At 42.1% G+C, this 19,544-nt stretch overlaps 1 protein-coding gene across 1 annotated transcript in view; it reads right to left on the bottom strand.

Moving 5' to 3' along the window:
* Positions 1-19,335, bottom strand: part of LOC136434418 (gamma-aminobutyric acid receptor subunit beta-3-like) — a 31,050-nt gene extending 11,715 nt beyond the window's left edge. Inside the window, exons 1-4 of the mRNA XM_066427207.1 lie at positions 18,716-19,335; positions 18,244-18,311; positions 11,899-12,119; positions 4,940-5,022 (exon numbers count right to left, since the gene is read on the bottom strand). Coding sequence (XP_066283304.1) covers positions 4,940-5,022; positions 11,899-12,119; positions 18,244-18,311; positions 18,716-18,902 — 559 coding nt within the window. The 5' untranslated portion in view covers positions 18,903-19,335. The remainder of the gene's footprint in view (positions 1-4,939; positions 5,023-11,898; positions 12,120-18,243; positions 18,312-18,715) is intronic.
* Positions 19,336-19,544: the final 209 nt, after the last annotated feature.

Raw genomic sequence — 19,544 nt, 5'->3', positions numbered from 1 at the left:
CCATTGCCATAAACATTATGCTATGAATATATTAGGTAACACCGGTGGTGACATCACCGCGACCAATCGATTTGACAGAGCGCTCAACGAATGTCACAGATAAAATAAACGCATACCTGATGTTTTTCGTGCTTTATTGTCTTTTCAGTCATACTTGCATGATATTGCAATTGTTGTCAAGGGTTGCACAGGTTCCAATCTAGCTAAAAGCGAGGTCGCAGCACGTCTTGTGGAGTGGTGGCGAGTATTGTTAGTTAGTTTGCCAAATCAAAAACGACAATAAAGGGTTTATTGATTGTTTGCGATACCATTTTCTTTGTGTTCAATTATTTTCACAAACTTAGTGACCACTTGCATTTGAAAAAGTGTGCATCTTTCATACTATCCTTCCTGTTTCCGGGACGCTCAAATCAGTTTTGGGAATCCATCATTGCCATTGTGGCCTTACCGAGCAACATAAAAGGATGGTGCTAGGAAAGTAAGTACACATTTTACACATAGCTGCAGGATTGCCACCGGGTGGGTTATGTGTAAGGTCCTGCAAACTGGGAGGGTTGCTTTACAGTCCACGAAATGTATCAGAGACCTTAAGCAACTAACCAAGACTTCCCATAGAGATGTTTATTCGAAAGTCACATTCAGGTTTACTCCTGATAATCGTCCGGCTGGTTACGTTGATGAAGGTTAGACATCCTCAACAGGAAAGGGGGTCTACGCGTTGAACGTTCAGACACTTGGGTTAATACACTACCCCCACCCCCCGCGAGCAACAATTAGTTGCTGTACTAAAACAACAGTAGCTAATGGAACTTTAAGCATAAACCTTGTCTTGAATTACTCTTCTTGTGAAGACTACATCAAGACATCCTAAATTGTCCTAACCTCATTAACATATCCATTTAGAGTTTGGTATAGAATTTAGTTCTACCAGATCATTCTTTAGTCACTGACGAAAGACAGCGGATGCTGTCTGAAATTAAACGTCTGACTATCATCCATTTGTTCCAGTTGCTTAATGATCATGAGTAACTATTTTTGGCGTCTGCCTGGTTAGTTTGAGGCGTAAACAATGGTTCCGACATGGCAAGGTTGTATGTACGTCCCCTAGATATTCATATTTGACCGAGAGCAACACTTTAAAACCTCGCACAGAGATATCGGTTCAAAAGTCACATCCAGTTTTACTCCTGATCATCATCTATCTGGTTTGAATGGGGCTTTCCTGCTACAGTGATTACATTATCTACCAGAGGCTTGAAGTATGATAATGTGTATTAACAACTCGCACATATATCTGATACAGTATCGTGGAACCTTAGAAACTGCAGTGTTGTACGGTCACAATTATCACGGCCGCTACAAACACCCGTCAGATTATCAATTTCTTTATTGCACTTCTCCATAAAAATAGAAGGCATGACGGAACAGGTGTACCCCGCAGGGGTCACCTTTTCAATGCCGCCATGCTAAAATATCAAGCTATCGTTTATTGCAATCAACCTACTTGCTCAATAGTTCTCGTATTTTCCAAATAAAGTTTTTAAACGTATTGACAGAAAATTCTAACGTAGACGAAAAAGATAGCATGTCTGAATCTCATCTTCCTCAAAGTCTCCAAAAAAGAAAATCGTTATCGTGGGGTCGGCATACAGACAACCTCCCCAAGGATACTCTGTATGAATAACATATATTTGACAAATACACATTTAAAGTGCGGCTCTGTCTATGGAAATGCGAACTGGCGTGTCCTCAGTTCGGAACATTTCTTCCTGCCATTAGGGGTCTAATGCACGCCCTGTCTGCGCCTGGGTCATTGTTTCGCGGATTAGCAGCAAACCGAGAGAAAGCTTTCCGTAATCGATCATGCGGAAATGACATTTGGACTTCGATAGGAACTGATTCATGGCTTTGAAAAGTGGGCATTCGATGGAAGTGCGCGATAGGACGCAGCGTATATACGTGGTTAGAATTACAGCTACATTGCACTCTGCTGTCGACCTTTGTTGAACCACAGCTAGGCCTTGGGCTCTGGTGAACAGTTCATGGGCATGATAGCGGTGGTCTGATCGGAGTTCTAGTTATCTCAGTAAAAAAAATCCGATTGCTGCATCGCGGACGAAACTTTATTGATACAAATTCTTTGATAGACATCGGCACTTTGATCAGACGTTCTGTTATATCTGTTGAAACTTAGTAAATGTTAAAGTCTAAATGATATCAATGAAGCTGTCGCACGTAGATATCCTGAATCGATACAGTTGCCTCAAATATATTTATTCACATTGTTATCGCCAGTGTCATAAAACTATAAATTGGCAAAATATATCAATACAAAGTAGACCTTTTTGTTTCATAGTCAGTTTTTGATATTATAATCACTGGTGTTTGTCCAAATCTAAGCGACTTTATAAAAAATGCAAAAGTATATTGAGTGCAATTTTCTAATGTGCCTGCAACATGCCTCTGGTTTGATTTATGTTGTTGTTAAGAACAACTTTGCATATATAGCAAACTCAAACTCTCAAACTGTTCATGACTCAGCAACTTGAACGTGGGGTGGTGTGGCGTAACGGCAGGGTGTTCGGCCCAGAACCAAGCGATCCTGGGTTTGAATCCCCCTGACGCCACTGACGTTGTGCCCTTGGGAAAGGCACTTTACACGAGTTTCCTCACTCCGTCCAGCTGTGAAAAATGGCTACATTGTTCTCTGTGCGTGGCACTGCACTCAAGTATAACTTATTTTTACAGTGCCACGTACAGAGAACAATATACAAGGATGACGTGGCAATGCACTCAAGTATAACGTATCTAAACAGTGCCACGTCGTCCCTGTCTGTCGAAAAGCGAAGTAAAATAAACTTGTCGTTGACATTCACACCAAGCAGCCAGCTTATAGCGTATCTCCGGCCTGGGAAAATAGGACCGTTTCTGCCCATTTAAGCCGACCTAGCCTGGCGGCTCTGAACTGTATTTCATGTAAATGAGAAGGTTTCGTTAGAATGGCTTGCGATTTGTGACCTGATAAGACGGTGAACACCTTTGACAAAGTTTTGTGTACTTATGGTGATGTATGTCAAGACGGTATACTTGCAGGCATGAACGTTTCGCGACAGGAAATAATTCTATTTCTCCTGCCGACAATACTATCTTTTAATTGTTGCATGTTAGACCCTGAGTCTGCATCTGCGTCTGACAGCTATCATTATTTCTAGCAACTTTGGCACAGGGCCTTTGAGTTAGCTTTATATTGAAAACGCTATTTGCAGCTCGCAGGTCTATTTGAATACAACTGTGAGCAACCACCATTTGTTTTAAACTTAATTAAAAAAAGAAAGAAAAATAGATTATGTTGGACCTATTGAAATGTTTTTAAGTAAAATAAAATTAAACTGTAACATATTTTTTAAAACTATACCAATGTTCTGAACTTTAACAGCGTTTTAGAACTGTAACAATGTTTTCGAATTGTAGCGGCCGGTGCGATTTAGGACACACAAAAGACATACAACTTGAGTTCTTCAACTTATAAATAGCAGCATCACCCGAGGTGCATTAAGATTACGTGAGGGAATCAAAAGCGAGATACATCAAACTAGAACGCCACCGGGATGAACAGAAAAATGGACTGGAGAAAATTGCCGTTATCTTATATTTCAGTAATGTAGTACGTAACTCTCGAAGGGGTGTTGGATTATTGCCCTGCTTTGTTGTTTAGGCGTTCTCTGGCCTTGCCGATGCGGATCTATTTTCATGTAACGTTCACAACAATCCTGGAGGGGGCATGCGGTGCCGACGTCACAGTGTGGTGAGCCTGATCGTCCTGTGTGTATGTATCGCATAAAAATTTCCGCTCCTCCGAATCCAATTTTCAGTTTATTTATTCTCTATTTAGCCATTATACACATGTCGCTAATATGCTTCAAGCCGAAGGATATTCCTTCGAGAGGCAAGAGAGTAGTATTTGCCTTTCATTGTACTAACCACTGTCGCATAATAAAGTTTTCTCCCAATTTCTATGTGAGGCTGATGAAACAGAACTGATGAAACCATGTAGACTTGCCATACTCTCTCGAGTGGCTGTCAATACCACGCGAGGGGAAGCAATGCCCGATGATGCCTCCATCGGCCAGTGCTATGGCAAAATACCGTTTATCTCTTATACTAATATAGTATAGAAAAGAAACTACACGATATACCTATTCCTAACGAGCAAAACGTCCTTCACATACCTTCATAAACTATTGGATGACGAATTTAATGTTGTTTTTAGGGTTTGAATGCAGCTGCTGCGATAAGATCTGGTTTGTGAGCTTGTTTGATTTAGCTCTGGGCTTGTTTTGATGGTTGCGAAGTTTTGTGTCGATAATAACCAAACAGATGTACGGCTCTATTAAACCTGAGGGAGATAAGCGCCTTCGTAAGCTCGTCAAAACAGTTGATGATGCATTACCTACTGATAAGTACACCACTGTAAATTAGATTAGTGATAACGCTCACCGGATCTCAATACGAACCATTACACGGTAAATCATCGTACATAAAATGTGGGCAATCAGAGGTCAGGTGGATATATTGGCCGGGTTTCTGAAGGTTTGCTCTGAAATAAAGCGACTAGCTGGTAACCACAACGGCATAAATCAGAACGAACACAAACCTCAAAAACAATGCATTATGTTGTAAATCACTGACGATCGAGCACGAAACTTCAATACAGGTCATAAACTGCAAATCATTGCAAATAAAATGTGGGAAGTCAGAAGTCAGCTTAACATATTGTCCAAGTTTCTGAATGTTTGCTTTAGACTGCAGTGACTGGTCACAACCTTATAGATCTGACAGATGAACACATGTAGCCTCAGAAAACAGGGTGTTATGTTGTAAATCACTGTCCATTGAATACAAGGGGAATTCAGAGGTCAGGAAGCATAGAGAGACTTACAGCTTTCCAGCTCCAGAGTACAGGTCTGCTCATCCAGTGGGTATTTTCTGAGGTCCATCTTACATGCAAGGACTGACGTTATTCTGCAAGAGAAAATATATGATAGAATGCTTTATAGAAATGTTTTATCACATATATTAATTAGAGAACACATCAGAGTCTGTTACAAGAGAGGAGTTACACAACTTGTTTTCAGCTCATGTAGATTTCATGATGTAGATTTGGAAAACACACATACAGATAACAAAACAACGTCTATATTCAGAGAGTATAATAGATTACTGCACACTTATATTATTAGATGTATACGTTTATCAGAATCTTCATGCTCTTCCATGCTAAAATATAGGTTTCATAGTTTAATAGACTCTTTCTGTGCGGCACAATGTGTACAACAAAGTCTGTATAGAAACATAAAACATGAATAAATCACGCACTTCCAGTCTGAGCCTGTCAGGGCCAAGGGACATTGTTACCTTTAAGGGGAGATAGAAAACACATTGCCGGATTCTATGGCGTTAGTTTGCCGCCAAGCTGGTATCTACCTTCAGCAGAAACCAGCATCTAGTAGGCACATTAGGGCAACTGTTGGTGGCAGCCAAGTAATGCGTTTCGACATGTGTTACAGACGACAAGATTTGTTTCAGTAATCTCGGCAATTTGGTGACATAAATATTCCAGGTACCTACCGTTTAAAGATGGCATTGCCAGCACCCTAGACGGGTGGCCAGTATTATAGACGTTTGTTGCTAGTTTACATCAAGGGATTAGTCTGAGATGCAATCCTTTATCCTCGTTTGGGTTGATCCATCATAACGTATCTACCTTTACATGTATGCCGATAGGATTTACCAGTGTGAGTTACATGCTCTTAATCCACCTGAACTGAAAGGATAATGATAGCGCCAGATGATAAATGATATAGAGAAGAAAAATATCCAGGCTTTGCATGGTGTACAAAATGACTAATAAACTTGTGGACGTACCGACTGATAAGTATCTAATACCATGTGCAAAAGTTAGGTGTGACAGGCCGTTCAGTGTAATATAACCAGCTTCTACCGCGCCGCGTGCCTGCTGGTGTGATACGCCGAAGGGCGGTTATACCAGGTATACAGATACAGAGTTCTGGCTGGCAGGAGAGACCAGTGCGACACTGAGGTGCTTAGTCTAGACGCCTACGCCAACAAAGCTGCGCTCTCGTCAATTTTAGAGCTGCTGTCATATGGGGATAACAGTTCCTCCTCTTCAATGCAACTTTTTTTTAACGTTTGTAAGCCGACTTTTGCCTTTTTTCCGTGCTGCTAATTTTCAACAGGGTCGCTCTCTTGCAAGGGGTGGATGCCGCAACTTAAGATTATCATAATGAATGTCTAAATTGTGTAATTGCTTTTTTTTCTATGAACTGAAAGGATAATGATACCACCAGATGATGAATAATATAGTCTTGGCTGGCAGAAGAGACCAGTGCGACACTGAGGTGCTTAGTCTAGACGCCTACGCCAACAAAGCTGCGCTCTCGCCAATTTTAGTGCTGCTGTCCAATGGGGATAGCGGTTCCTATATGTTCTTCCTCTTCAATTCAACTTTTTTTTCAAGTTTGTAAGCCGACTTTTGCCTTATTTTCGTGCTGCTAATTTTCAACAGGATCGTTCTCTTGCAAGGGTAGGATGCCGCAACTTAAGATTATCATAATGAATATCTAAATTGTGTAATTGTTTTTTTTTCTATGAACTGAAAGGATAATGATACCACCAGATGATGAATAATATAGTCTCGGCTGGCAGAAGAGACCAGTGCGACACTGACGTGCTTAGTCTAGACGCCTACGCCAACAAAGCTGCGCTCTTGTCAATTTTAGTGCTGCTGTCAAATGGGAAAAACGGTTCCTATATGTTCTTCCTCTTCAATGCAACTTTTTTTTAAAGTTTGTAAGCCGACTTTTGCCCTATTTTCTTACTGCTAATTTTCAACAGGATCTTTCTCTTTCAAGGGTAGGATGCCGAGTACCGACAAAGAGTGCTGCTTGGACAGCAAAACTTAAGATAATGAATATCTAAATTGTGTAATTGTTTTCTTTTGTAAGGTCCTTCTCATACCAAAGCTTTTGTATATATTTCCGTTGGTAAATGCCTTGAGACAAATGATCTGAGTTGAAGTAACATCTGATGTGGCTCTTGGCAATGGCAGCTGATACAGTGTGACACTTCTTATATCTGCATTGTCAAATTAAACATTGTCCCTGAAAAGTTAACAGTGATATATTATAACTTTGTCACTGCCAAACAGTCATTCTTTGAAATATTCTAGAGTCTTTTCAAGAAGAAGAATAAAAAGAATTCATAGAAGAACCTTTAAGAAAATGGAAGCATATCCTATTAATCCGAAATTGAATATGCAATTTCCAAATTTGGCCACGGTCATTTTTTTTTACATCATAGTTTCAACAAAGCTCCAAGATTGAAAAATCTGCTATTGCGAGAAGCTTCCCAACAGATATCAGTATCTGAGACCCAAACAGATTGACACAAAGACCTGTCACAAATTCGTCCATGTTAACAAGGAACCTTTTCTCTGTCAGTGAGAATTGATGATCTCATCCTGCTCTAATGGTGTCACAATTGCGTGCCTCTTATAAGCACCCCTGTCCCTTGTCATCCACACTGGCTCGGAAACAAAAACGAAACACTTAACGTGTTTTTCAGTGTCTCTCCAGAGCATTGTCCCCTCTTCTCAGCACAAGCAATTAAGTCCAAAGTACCGCTGTTATTGCTCTGCTGACTCTAGCTGGACTATCATGTCATTCCTGACTTAAGAATCCACATCTCAAACTCTCTATGAAAGGAGCAGGCACTAATCACTCGTCTGTGGGGGATGCTTATTAGCCGGTAACCAGCAGCAGTCCTCTCTCATCTTGGATTAGTTGGAGAAACTTCAATTAGTCAAAACAGGTGTAAGTATGCCGTAAGGAAATGGAGCCTGCGATGACGGACGGCTCGGTAGCTGCTAATCACCTGGTTATGGTCCCAAGGGCACCTGTAGGCGTGTCGGTACGGCTCAAATAGGTCACGATTAAGAGATATGCGGGGCGGTGAGACATACGTTACACCATTGTGCTTTTCTCCATTGTAACCGGCCTTGGCAGCACGTCCTCACAGCCGAGTTTCCGGTAACCTAAATCACACGTCTGCTTGTGTGTGGAACGGCTATAATGGATAGCAACAGATGATTTAAGGACCCTGAATCAAGTCCAGACGGGAACAGAACTTATCATTGTCAGAACAGACGGGAGGATGAGATATGATGAAATGATAATCAGGAGTGTCTTGCGAATAAAGATGCGATTCATTTGTGGCAATGAGATGACATAAGACAAACCAACAACAAAATAAATCAAATTTACTAACGCCGAGACGTTAAAGGTTGACTTATGGGCGTTCTTTTATTTATTTATTTATTTATTTATTTATTTATTCATCAATCTTTATCAACTGTAACTGATTTCCAAGGGAGCCCTTACATTACATGGCAAATTATAAGAAATCAGGATACAAAAGGATAACTTAACATAAACTTGATGAGTAATCAATTCACAATCATATAGCATAAAGTAGGAAAGATCAAACATAGGAGTAATAAAACAAACAAATCAGAATAATTCAAAACTATGACAACTCAAAACCACAAAAGTCATTCAACTAGAGGTCAGAGGTTAAATGTCTTTCTAGCGGTTTGTATGTTTATCAGAGCCTGTTTGAATTGATATGAAGAGCAAAGGGATCAGATGAATGTGCCATCGTGTATTCCGGTGTTGCGATTTTACATCATTCTATTTCTTACTTTACTCCGAGACTCCATGAGATATCGAGAGACTAACGTTGCTTTTCGGAAAGGTGAAAGATGCAAATTAAAAGTGAGAAACACGAGTTGAGCTCACTCGAGTACTCGCTAGTCAAAGACTGAGAGTGGTATTTTCCAACAGCAGGCTTTGTAGTTCACTTACATGGATAACGGCGACGTGGTATATTATGGTTTATCTTCCCATGGCACTGCTACAAGAAAAGGCAAGATTGCTTGAAGGCAGACCAGGGGAATTAAGGTGGAGGTAACGTCTTAAGTTTGCCACCCACGACTAAGAATGATTGGTAGCTAAACTGTTCCAAGGAGTTAGAGATACACTAACCTTTTCTCAATGGACATACTTAAGTGAAACTATGAGCAATCCAGGTCCAGGATAAATGTGCTATTACGCACCGTTCTTTGTGCGAGATCCTGTGAACAGGGACCTGTTGTTAGCCTCTACCAGGCTCCAGAGGCGGCTGGAAAGAGCAGAAATTGGCAAAATAGACAGAAAAACATGCAAGCGGAGTTAGTCTGCTATAGGGGTACAGTTTGCCGCTCCGTGCATGGCATATTGGACCCTCCCCCCGTAGCCGACTCCCTTATACTATTAACTCTATTTGGCCAATTTCTACAATTTTTCCAGCCATCCGCGGAGCCTGGTATAGGCTAACCTGTTGTAGCCGTGTGGGTTGTGGAGCCAATTTGTTTGAGGAGAGCAGCGGGCACAGTCATGACGAATTATGTCCGCTGGCGCGGATTGCAAAACAGCAGCCTGACGAATGATTTGGTAGGCCATGGCTCTCAGGGGTCACTGAGAATTCAAAACTTACATGGTGGTCAGCTATTCGCTGTTTAATACTGTAGAGGGGTTTTGTAAGGCACCTCATCTCGTTGTCACAAAGCCGCCAAATGATCTCTTCATGCCACAGTAGGCTTAAGTTTCATCATGCATAAAATGCAACGCCAGCAGCCTAAGGTGCGTTTCTCTAGACTCCCCTGCGATCTTCTCTGGCAGGTTAATGGCACCAAACATCATAAAACACAAATCTCGTGTAATACCTTCCTCAAGAAACCTATGTTGAAACTTTGGAGAGATGCTTTGGAGAGTCTTTAAAGTAGGTTAAAGGACAGGTCCTCATCTTTATGGTAATACCCGACGCCCAGGTAATGGTCATCCTCCTTTGCATGCCTTCCGGTCGGCGCCAGTGTGCGAATCGCGATGTTTAAGGAAACGCAATATCAGAGCCCGAAAGTCAAATTTTGAAAGTCAATTTATCTAGTCGTTTCTATACATGATTAGTTCAAACAACACTATCACAAAGTATAGCGTTCACCATAATGCAAAAAACATACGATGTCGTTGTGATGTGAGAACTCTCTGACGACGGGGTTTTAGTAGGCTCACGAAGCAAAGGGGATAATCGTACCGCACGTTTCGGCGAGGTTTTAAAATGCTCAAAGTATGCAATTACTATGCAAATGTGCTAAACAGTGCAAGTTAATGTCATCACCATAAAGATTTCAGTATTTTATCTATTTTTTGGCACTTATATTACATTGGTTGCCTTTAACATTTCGGGGCCTGGTTCTTTTGCTGGAGAAATGCATTTCTGTTGCCGGGAATCAGCAGTTCTCCAGTAAAAAGAATCTGTCCCCGATATGTTGAAAATCCTCCCCCCCCCCAAATGAACGGCGGTGTCACAGAGATCCCCCACCCCCCAGAGCGATTCTCACCCCCCTCCGGAGATTCACCCCCCTCGATGGAATCTCTACCAATTTTGCCCCCCCCCCCCCATTGACTATTTTTCTCCATACCACAGGTCTTGAAGAGTCATGTTTCTTCTTTTCTTCTCATTTTTTCTTTTCATGCCCTCTGGTTCGTCCTCACTTTTTTTGGGGGGCCAATTGACCTGCAATGCGACATGGAAGAAGTGTGGGCATATGCCCGCAGCCCTTTTTTCTCGATTATTTTCAGATATAGACTTTTAAATCTATTTAGATTTTTTCAGACCAAAAATGTATATTTCGGGCTCCTGCGCCCTGGTATCAAAACCAGATGACACGTCGCTAAACCAATCACGGTATAAAGAGAGAAGCCAAATTTATGAGCAAATGCCAATTTTGTGATTGCTATCTTGAATAAAATGGATGGCAAAGCACAGAACTGTTGGCAACATTTCTTTAAACGTAATCGGTATCAAATAATGATAGAATCGGGACAAAATTGGACATATAATTGGACAAAATTGTTAAAATAATGTTGAGCGTCTACACATAACGCAAATGGGTGAACTATGATGATATGTGAGAATTTTGATGAGAGTAAGGCAGCAAGCAAATCATAAAAAAGGTGAGATTTCCTCAATAGCAGCGATTTGTCTTATCCCATATATAGCGGAGATCAAGAATTTAAAAAAAAAAGTATAGACCTTAAATTATTAAGCAGGATTTATTACAGCTCACCATATAACAGAGCAAACTAAACATATGTGTGGTGATTGGTCTCTCTCAAACCTCGAGCTCTTTGGTCTGTTGTGACACTAAAAGAAAACCGAATTATGATATCGGAGGTCATTCCGCGGTCTAACTTATGAATATATTTACAAACATTCTAACAACTTGTAACCAATCACCGTTCGCCCAAATTCACACGAAGAGAGTATAGTGCTTAGAATCATGTTTAGAATTTGTGTATTTGCAACATGCCAAAACTCCTGATTGTAAGCAAATCCCTGAAATTTGGTGATGAGGGCAAAATCGCCTGCAAGGAAGGCTAGGTGATGGTTGGGGCGCCAACACCATAACAGTGTATTGGGCGTCGGTGTGGCCAAACGATTAGAGCGCTGGACTTAGAACCAATAGGTCCCGGGTTCGATACTCACCATGTCCAGACGTTTTGCCCTTGAGATAGGCGCTTTACACGTCATCCCTACCATGACGGTGGACTGACCACCACCGAGTACGTATCTTTGGCTAATTTGTCTAAACAGTGTGCCAGAAAACTGACTACGGAGTTGGTTGCTAATGATGTGCCAACATCTAGCACATTTGCCAATACGAACTGTTAATATTTTTTTAATGGTTGTGTCGTCACGGTGCAAGATGGATAGACTCACCTCATGCCGTATATGAGCTCTCCGTCGGGGAAGAGACGGATCAATCTGTTGTCGACGGTGACCTTGTGAAGGAATGCCTCTTTCGAGTTGAGGAGGAACGTGTCGGGTACCCAGAGCGCCTCCACCAGTCTGCCATCCAGACTCAGACTCCTGTTCATCCCCCTGTAGGCCAGTCTCTGATCCTTCCAGAACTGCCGCAGGAGGATGGTGATGGTGTAGTCCTGAAGGTGTGAAAAAATGACTCCTTTAAATGTAAAAGTCATGATTTATCAACTGATTGTAAGGTAGCTTATGCTTCGGTCCCTTTTTTTTAATCTGGGGCCCGGCCGGGCTGATTGTGAAAAGAAAAACTGAAAAATGCATCTCAAGAAAATACACAATATATGGTTAGGCCACAGCTAGTAATCTTAATGGATGACATCAGCGCGCTCATTAATTTCATTGCCCTCCGACGGTGGTCAACATGCCAAAAATTGGCAAATATGTTGTAAACGTTGACAGTCTAAGGTGTTTCATTGCATATGAATACCCAGAGTAGTTCCTGCCCATGATGGTGTAATAACAAGCTGTTTTCTGTATTTGTTCTAGCAAGGACATTATATAGATAATGGGGGGGGGGGGGTCTGTTGAGCTGTATACACAAGGTGTTTCATCGCATATGAATTCCCAGTGCAGTTGCTTCAGATGATGGTGCAACAAGCTCTTTTCTGCATTTGTTGTAGTTAGTCTATTGGAATGTATACACATCTACAAGGACATGTTTACATTAAATCAAGGAGGTTTTATATTATACATGACATCTAATCGGTTGAATACAGGAATAAAAGACCTGTTGGTCATGATGTCATATTTCATCGCCTCAATTCTTGTTTAACAAGACTTATGATCTTAAAATGTGAAAATATAGAAATCTTTTTTTTTTTTGGCCCGCCTTCTTTTTTTTCGCCCTATCTCATTAATTTTGGAGTCTGCGGAGGATTTCATTTATAAATTTGACTTGCTGTGGCCTTAGGGGTAATTTTTTCTTTACGATTAATGTCTTTTGCTGTCTTTTATTTCATATTTTTCGTTCTCGCAAGCTGCCCGGCCAGGGCCCGGATTAAAATGGGACCGAAGCATGAATTGTTTCTTGACATCCCAAGGACGTCACGAAATTCATTGTAAAAAATGTACTGAACATATAGAAAAATGACACCTTTAATTTGAAAGTCATGATTTCTTAACTGTTGATTGCAATTGCAAGGTAGCTCAATTGTTTCTTGGTATCCTCATGACGTTAGAAAATTTATTGTGATATTGACTAAATAAAGCAAAAGTATACCTCTTAATTGCAGAACGGTCCTTTTGAGAGATTTAGTCCGTTAAGTTTTTCATGCAAATCGATTGCTTCTTCCATGGTCACTAACAGTACACTTGATTTTGGACATTATAAAATCATACTCAATATACTAAAAACAAGAAAAGACAACGTGCGTGTTGGAAAAAGGAAAGACACAGTGGCTTATTAGGGATCTCCCCTGCCTAATACTAGTTGAGGAACCAACAAAACATTGATTAACACTTAATGATAATTGCGTTTGCGTTGAATAATCATAAATTGAGTAAACATTGAACGAATTATTGTATAAAAGTGATTGAGTGTGGCAGCAGCAGATACCAATGGCGGCATCATGCACGTTCCCCTCCCACTCACAGGCTTCCTAATACACGCAGACGTCTATCTTGATACTCATCTGCACACCAGGCCAAACCGTTCTCTAGCTCCAGGGGTCACCAAGAAATGGGTTTCACACATCAACGTTGCCGACAATGTAGACCTTCCGTTATTCATGCTCAGGGGACGCTGCAATTCTGCTGGTAGCTAAGTGGCAATTGCATGTGTTCGCATTAACCCGTCGTACGTGCGGAGCAAAGATTGGGATCCCCACAGCTGTAACACGTGTTTATGTTTGAAGTTTTCGTCTAAGGCCAGCGGGAGTGCGGGATTCTTATAGATATAGAGACCACAGGGAGTATACAACATAATGGCCCATTCATACTTGTAAGTATGTCGAGCATCGAGGGAATATGGCAGTGCAAATGGATGGCCGCGTGGCTACTCTGCGACAAAAAGCTGCCAAAGACCTGGCAAAAGTTTATAATTGGATACTGCTATTTTGATTTATGTACTGCGATTTCCCGTAGCTATCAAACTTGTTGAACTAAGCTGCAACAGATGTGGTATGAGCCGGGTTGACGTGTCGATTTCCATTGCGAAATTGAAGAAATGCGGATGAAATCCTATGCGCTGGTTACATGTCAGTCCCTCTCAATTCAGACTGAAGTATGATTGGGACGAAGCGCCATTAAAGGAGCCGATTTTCTTCCTCCCTTTTTGATTTCTTGTCTTTTGGGTTGTTGATTGAAGGCGGCATTTCAAAGCCTATAAAGGCAACATTTCAATTAAATTGAACTCTCCGCCAATCCTCCATGTCCTTGGCTAGAATGCATAACGGTCGCTTACAAGGATTTTCCACCCAGCATGAACAGATCCCTGCTGTTGTCTTATCTTTTAAACTCATGCCTCATGCTTCTTACACGCGTAAACATGCAATATACCTGCTGGATATTTTCAGTTCAGTTCAGTTCAGCTCTGCTGGACATTTTAGTTTATTACAACCACCCCTCAACAAAGACGGGGGGCGCCACAAACTTTATGCATATTATAATCCACTGTTCAGCGAGCCACGTGTTCTATCGTGAGGTCATGTCCGCAGCAGGTTTCTCATTTCTTGACAAAGACTGGAACTGTACAGTCGAAATTTTGGGGAAGTCAAATTTTTGTGTTGGGAAGAACAGTTCAAACTCGTTTCTGCTGGATATTTGTAGAGGCAGCATTAGCCAGTTTTGCTCCAATAGAGTAGCCACACACTTAATTATTTATCATGACTAATTATATTTAGTAGAAACAAAGTGTGCCGAACTTGTCTGACAGGTATCACCGCGAAGATTTTTTTTCTTTGACCAGCGTACCTACTATTGTATGGAATGTATTACCCAAAAGACCTAGGTTACTGAATACGTTTTACATCATGGCCGGATTTAATTGAATAAAAAATGATGAGAATGAACAGAATGCAGATAAATGTACATTGATGGATGGCAGGAATTAAGTTATACTTAGGCAATTTGATAGCGGTATGGCTTAGATAAACAGTGTAGCATGTCGCTTTCAGTAAAGAGATAACAGCTTTAGTGATGTATGGTATAAATTGTTGGCAACTCGCCGAGTAGTAGAAGCAAGAACCTGCTTTCACAAATTTGGATTATCTACCACGTACATTGGATGATCTACCATGTATGTGCCTGTCATAGATTTCATATTGATCTACCGCTAGCGCTTTTGTCAGGTCTAGCGCTGCTGTGTCAAGTAACATGCAGACAGTTTGAAGATGTCCCTTACGTTTAGCTGTGGTATAGCTATGTTGATATTCATGCTGATGCCCACCTTGATTTACAAGTACTATCAACACGATCAGTCGTACCCTATATATAAGTTATAAATATTCAGTGCTAACTGGTCGGAGCACTGCGTTGATCGCTATCGGTGGACACTTTGGCGTCTCCATCCAGCAGAGCAACCCTCGGGAGAAGTGTGGGGATTACGTGTGTGGTAAACCCGGAGCTGATTGGCCGTGTCGCATCAGATAGATGGGATGCCTGTTCAACACGGGATACAGGCAGGATTACAGCTGATACCAAGCTTGGTACTCGGGATTAGGATGCAAGGAGACGCGTAGAGCCCCTGCCTGTAGTGACAGCTGTTCTTATTAAGATCAGTATTGGGCATCTCTCCTATGTTACCCAAATGTACGTCCAATTCGCAACAGTAAATATTTTGTTATCTTTCAAAGTTAATTCATTGCACTACTTGCGAGCTAATTTTTCGAACGCAACGCAATTGCAAGTAAAGAAATGTCCGATAGTAGTCATAGTTTTAGTAGAGATGCACTGTATATATATGATCAGGAAACGACATTACAGTAACTGTTTGTAACATAGTACCGCCAGTGGGTCTGCCTCTACCGCCTGATGATTGGAGTCCTGCGTTCATCATTCTTTGGAGACATTGTTCAATTTACTGAAATGCCCAAAACTCTTCTTATGTGGCCAAAACAGCAGGGATGCTGGAGGATAACTGTTTGAAGTTTAGATTCCCGCCATTTCCCGTAGGGTCTCATTACGAGAAGCCTCGACACAGGGGACTAGAAGCCTGCCTAGACAGAACTTCACTGTCTAATGCAATCACATGTCTCACAAGATCCATGCATTGTCTAGACATCTACGCACTTTCTACTACAGTCCGAAGCCTCGTTTACCGATAAAAACGGTTTATCTCTAGGGTCGACTGTCTTGCACATGAACACGGCAAGAGAGTTGCTGCTACAATTGAAACTTCCGTTACAAAACTTTTAACTTGTTTCCGTCATTCCCAGGTTACATCTACTGCTTGAACATGTAAATCATGAGACCTACACGGACGTGAAACAAAAGCTGTACGAAAGCGTCAATCACATCATCATCAATGCCATACACTTTGATTTAGGACGCCGCTGAGAACACATGTTTTAACATCCATGGATCTATATCAACACCCCCAATATGTGCGCATGTGTGATTGTCATACACAGAAATGAACGACTGCATTACATGGTTACGATCACCTTTCATTCAACAAGTGTGGTCAGGCTTTGAAGAAGCACGCCCTCCTTTCAACAAGTCAGATGTTTGCGGAGTCCCCTTTTTAATGCCAAATTACGAACTTATGAATTGTGAGTGACGTTGAAATGCACACTTTTGTCTATTGACCCCTGAAGCAACAACCAACCGGTAGTTGCCGTAGGGTTTCTTCTAACAGCCACACATAATTACTGACGGTCCCTGGGGTCCCACTTTGATAAGTTGTGTCACGTCAAAGACCATTTGATCCCCTTAGGTTCAATGTATTTGAATCAGTCCGCTATTTTGAGAATTTCTTTTTTTATTCAAATAGTACCAAATGTCATTTGGTTCAAGGATAGCAGGACGGTAGATTCCCCACTAGATAAGAACTAAATGCGCTCTTCAAAGGTCAGGTCTGCCTCTGGAGAAGCCGAGTCTGGATAACTATCGCCACATGCAATTCAAACCGAAGCAGTAGAAAAGAGAAAAGCATTTTGGAAGTCTCAGATCAGGTTGTATATCATACATATCTAGAAGCACGAGCAGGTCCAATCATTCATGCGGGAGTTTCAAAAGAAGCCCGAAGGTCCGCAGCTCGCGCTGCTCTGACCTACTCCCGCCATTTGCAGGCGGAGATAAGGAGGAAGGCAGCAGCACAGGTCGCAGATGGACATCTCTGCTGAGACTCGCCTTCAGCCGCGCCGCGATTAGCCGGAGAAACACTGTCTGTGTAAAAAAAGTCAACAGGTAGATGCCTCGGCTGCGTTTGACATAAGATATGATCGGGATTAGATCTCACTATAGATAGGTCCCGGGACACCCATTCTGGTTCTGCTTTTCATATAAAATATAGTGCCTTCGTCTTAGCAATGCAGGTTGCAGCTACTAGGTAAAGTTTATACACACAATCATTCATGGTAGCTCCGTGCATTGAGAAAATCCGCGTGTGTAAGGACAAAATCCGCGGAAGCTACTGCTCACCATTCGCAGAGTCCGTTGACCCCCGTGTTATAAGCAGTGACGGCAATGCCAGCGACGTTTGTGCATGTCTTGTCGAATAATGGGGTAGAAAATGCGTATCTAAGTACTAGATTGGCTTTATCTCGACACGTCAGGAGCTCATTTTGCAAACTACAGAGTCGATGGCTTAAGCTAGTGCTTCAGAAAAGTGCCACAGTAGGGATGGAATCGCGCTTTCTGACGTCAGCCTCCTGCCTGTTTTAACTTTAGCTGTAAATTTTACTCACAGAAAAGTGAAGAAAATGATTGACATGCGCAGTAATACGTGTATCGCGGAACATTCTATTTTTCCTGACACTGTATCACAGAATCTGATAGTGAAACATGCAATGCCAGCAAGCTCTACTGAACAAAACTCACCTCGTCACTGCCTTTTTCATCATCTAAACATCGACGAACGCAATGTCCAAAGTACACAGACTATTGTCCCAACACCATCAATCCAGCGTGCCATCCTGGCAATACTAATGCCTTATCCGTCTTTTGTCGAGGAGCTGCTGCGATAAATCATTCTTTGCTATGCTCCCGAGGACGACAATTACCGACCTGCGACCAGGGAATCTTTTGCCCTGGGAGAATGTTTCCCGATTCTTAGACGTCATGTTACATGCACGCAGTACTCACCAGATCTACTTCTGATACGGAGTCGATGCTGGCCACGGTCATGCTCATGTTAATCACCAGCGCCTCTTCTGTGTGAAAAGAAATTAAAGCAGAAGCATAATCAACAGGTAATACAGTGGACATGTTCTTTTATCACGTGTAACGGCAGCCTATTAGATCGTCTGCTTGCGATATGGCATGAAATTCCAGGACCTTCTGTGATCCTGTCATTCCATGCATTTCGAAACTGCGATGACGTATTTCTCCATCTATCCATGGTATAACTTGTGTTTGATCTTGCTTGTCAAGTAAGGGAAAACAGCAGAAGAAATGATCCCTAGACACACTGGGAAAAGATTAGCTGGATCTTGAAATGCAAGAAACGGATGTAGAGAGGAAGCTGTCAACATATATGGTGCGGTCTATGTTTGGGTAATAACCATTTTGTACGTCCTAACTTCAAGATATCTGGCTAGATGGCAATCGTACTTACTGCCAAAATTCGGCCTGAAGTTCCGATCGTAGCCCTCCAGCAGGCAGCTGATGTTGGGCGAGGCCTCGTACAGGACACAGACCGTCTTGTTGGGGGCGTTTCCTTCACATGGTCTCCACCAGACGAACAAAAGACCCGTCAGAGCCAGACGTAGCAAGCAGGCAGTGTGCTTGAACGGAGCGGTCATGGCCGAGTGAGCTCACACACGCGCGCGCGCGCCACAGGTTGGGTCCGCCGGCTGCCTCACACGACTGTCGCCTGCCTCATGTTAGTTCACTTTGTTGTTACCTCGGCTCGCCGCTGCACACGGTTCACCTGCTGCCGGGAGGGCGGCGTCTCTCCGCATAGGAATCCATACATTATGCATAAGGCAGGGAGGGTTAACGTACGAGCTACTCGCCAGTCGGTCGTATCCGTCCCGGGGCGTAGCGAATGGTTCTGACTGCTGCCGACGCCGCAGAGTAGAAGTTTGGAGACGATTGCTGAGGCGAAAACGTGATAGATTTCCTTCTGCCTCTCTTGGTTATTTGCAGGCCTCCAGCCAGGCTAGGGCATGCGCTATATTTTCACTGAAATCACCCATCATGTAACGGTGCTGACAGGTTTGATTTTTTATGTAAACGTACAACTTTTTCCCCGTCAGTCAGCGTAATAATGCTAATGAAATGCAATTAAGGTAATAAAGTAGGAAATGCATGTGTTTTACCGCGAATTTTGATTCACATATCATACTGAGAAACGAAAAGAAACTCAGACACCTAAAATCTATGCAAAGTGTGGAAAATCTTTAAAGCATATTTGACAATTGCAAAAAGTACATTGGCTCCTA

This window comes from Branchiostoma lanceolatum, chromosome 5 (assembly GCF_035083965.1).
Source record: "Branchiostoma lanceolatum isolate klBraLanc5 chromosome 5, klBraLanc5.hap2, whole genome shotgun sequence".
NCBI classification, from domain to species: domain Eukaryota; kingdom Metazoa; phylum Chordata; class Leptocardii; order Amphioxiformes; family Branchiostomatidae; genus Branchiostoma; species Branchiostoma lanceolatum.
The sequence above is the reverse complement of the archived record's forward strand: the minus strand, read 5'-3'. Positions and strand labels throughout refer to the sequence as shown.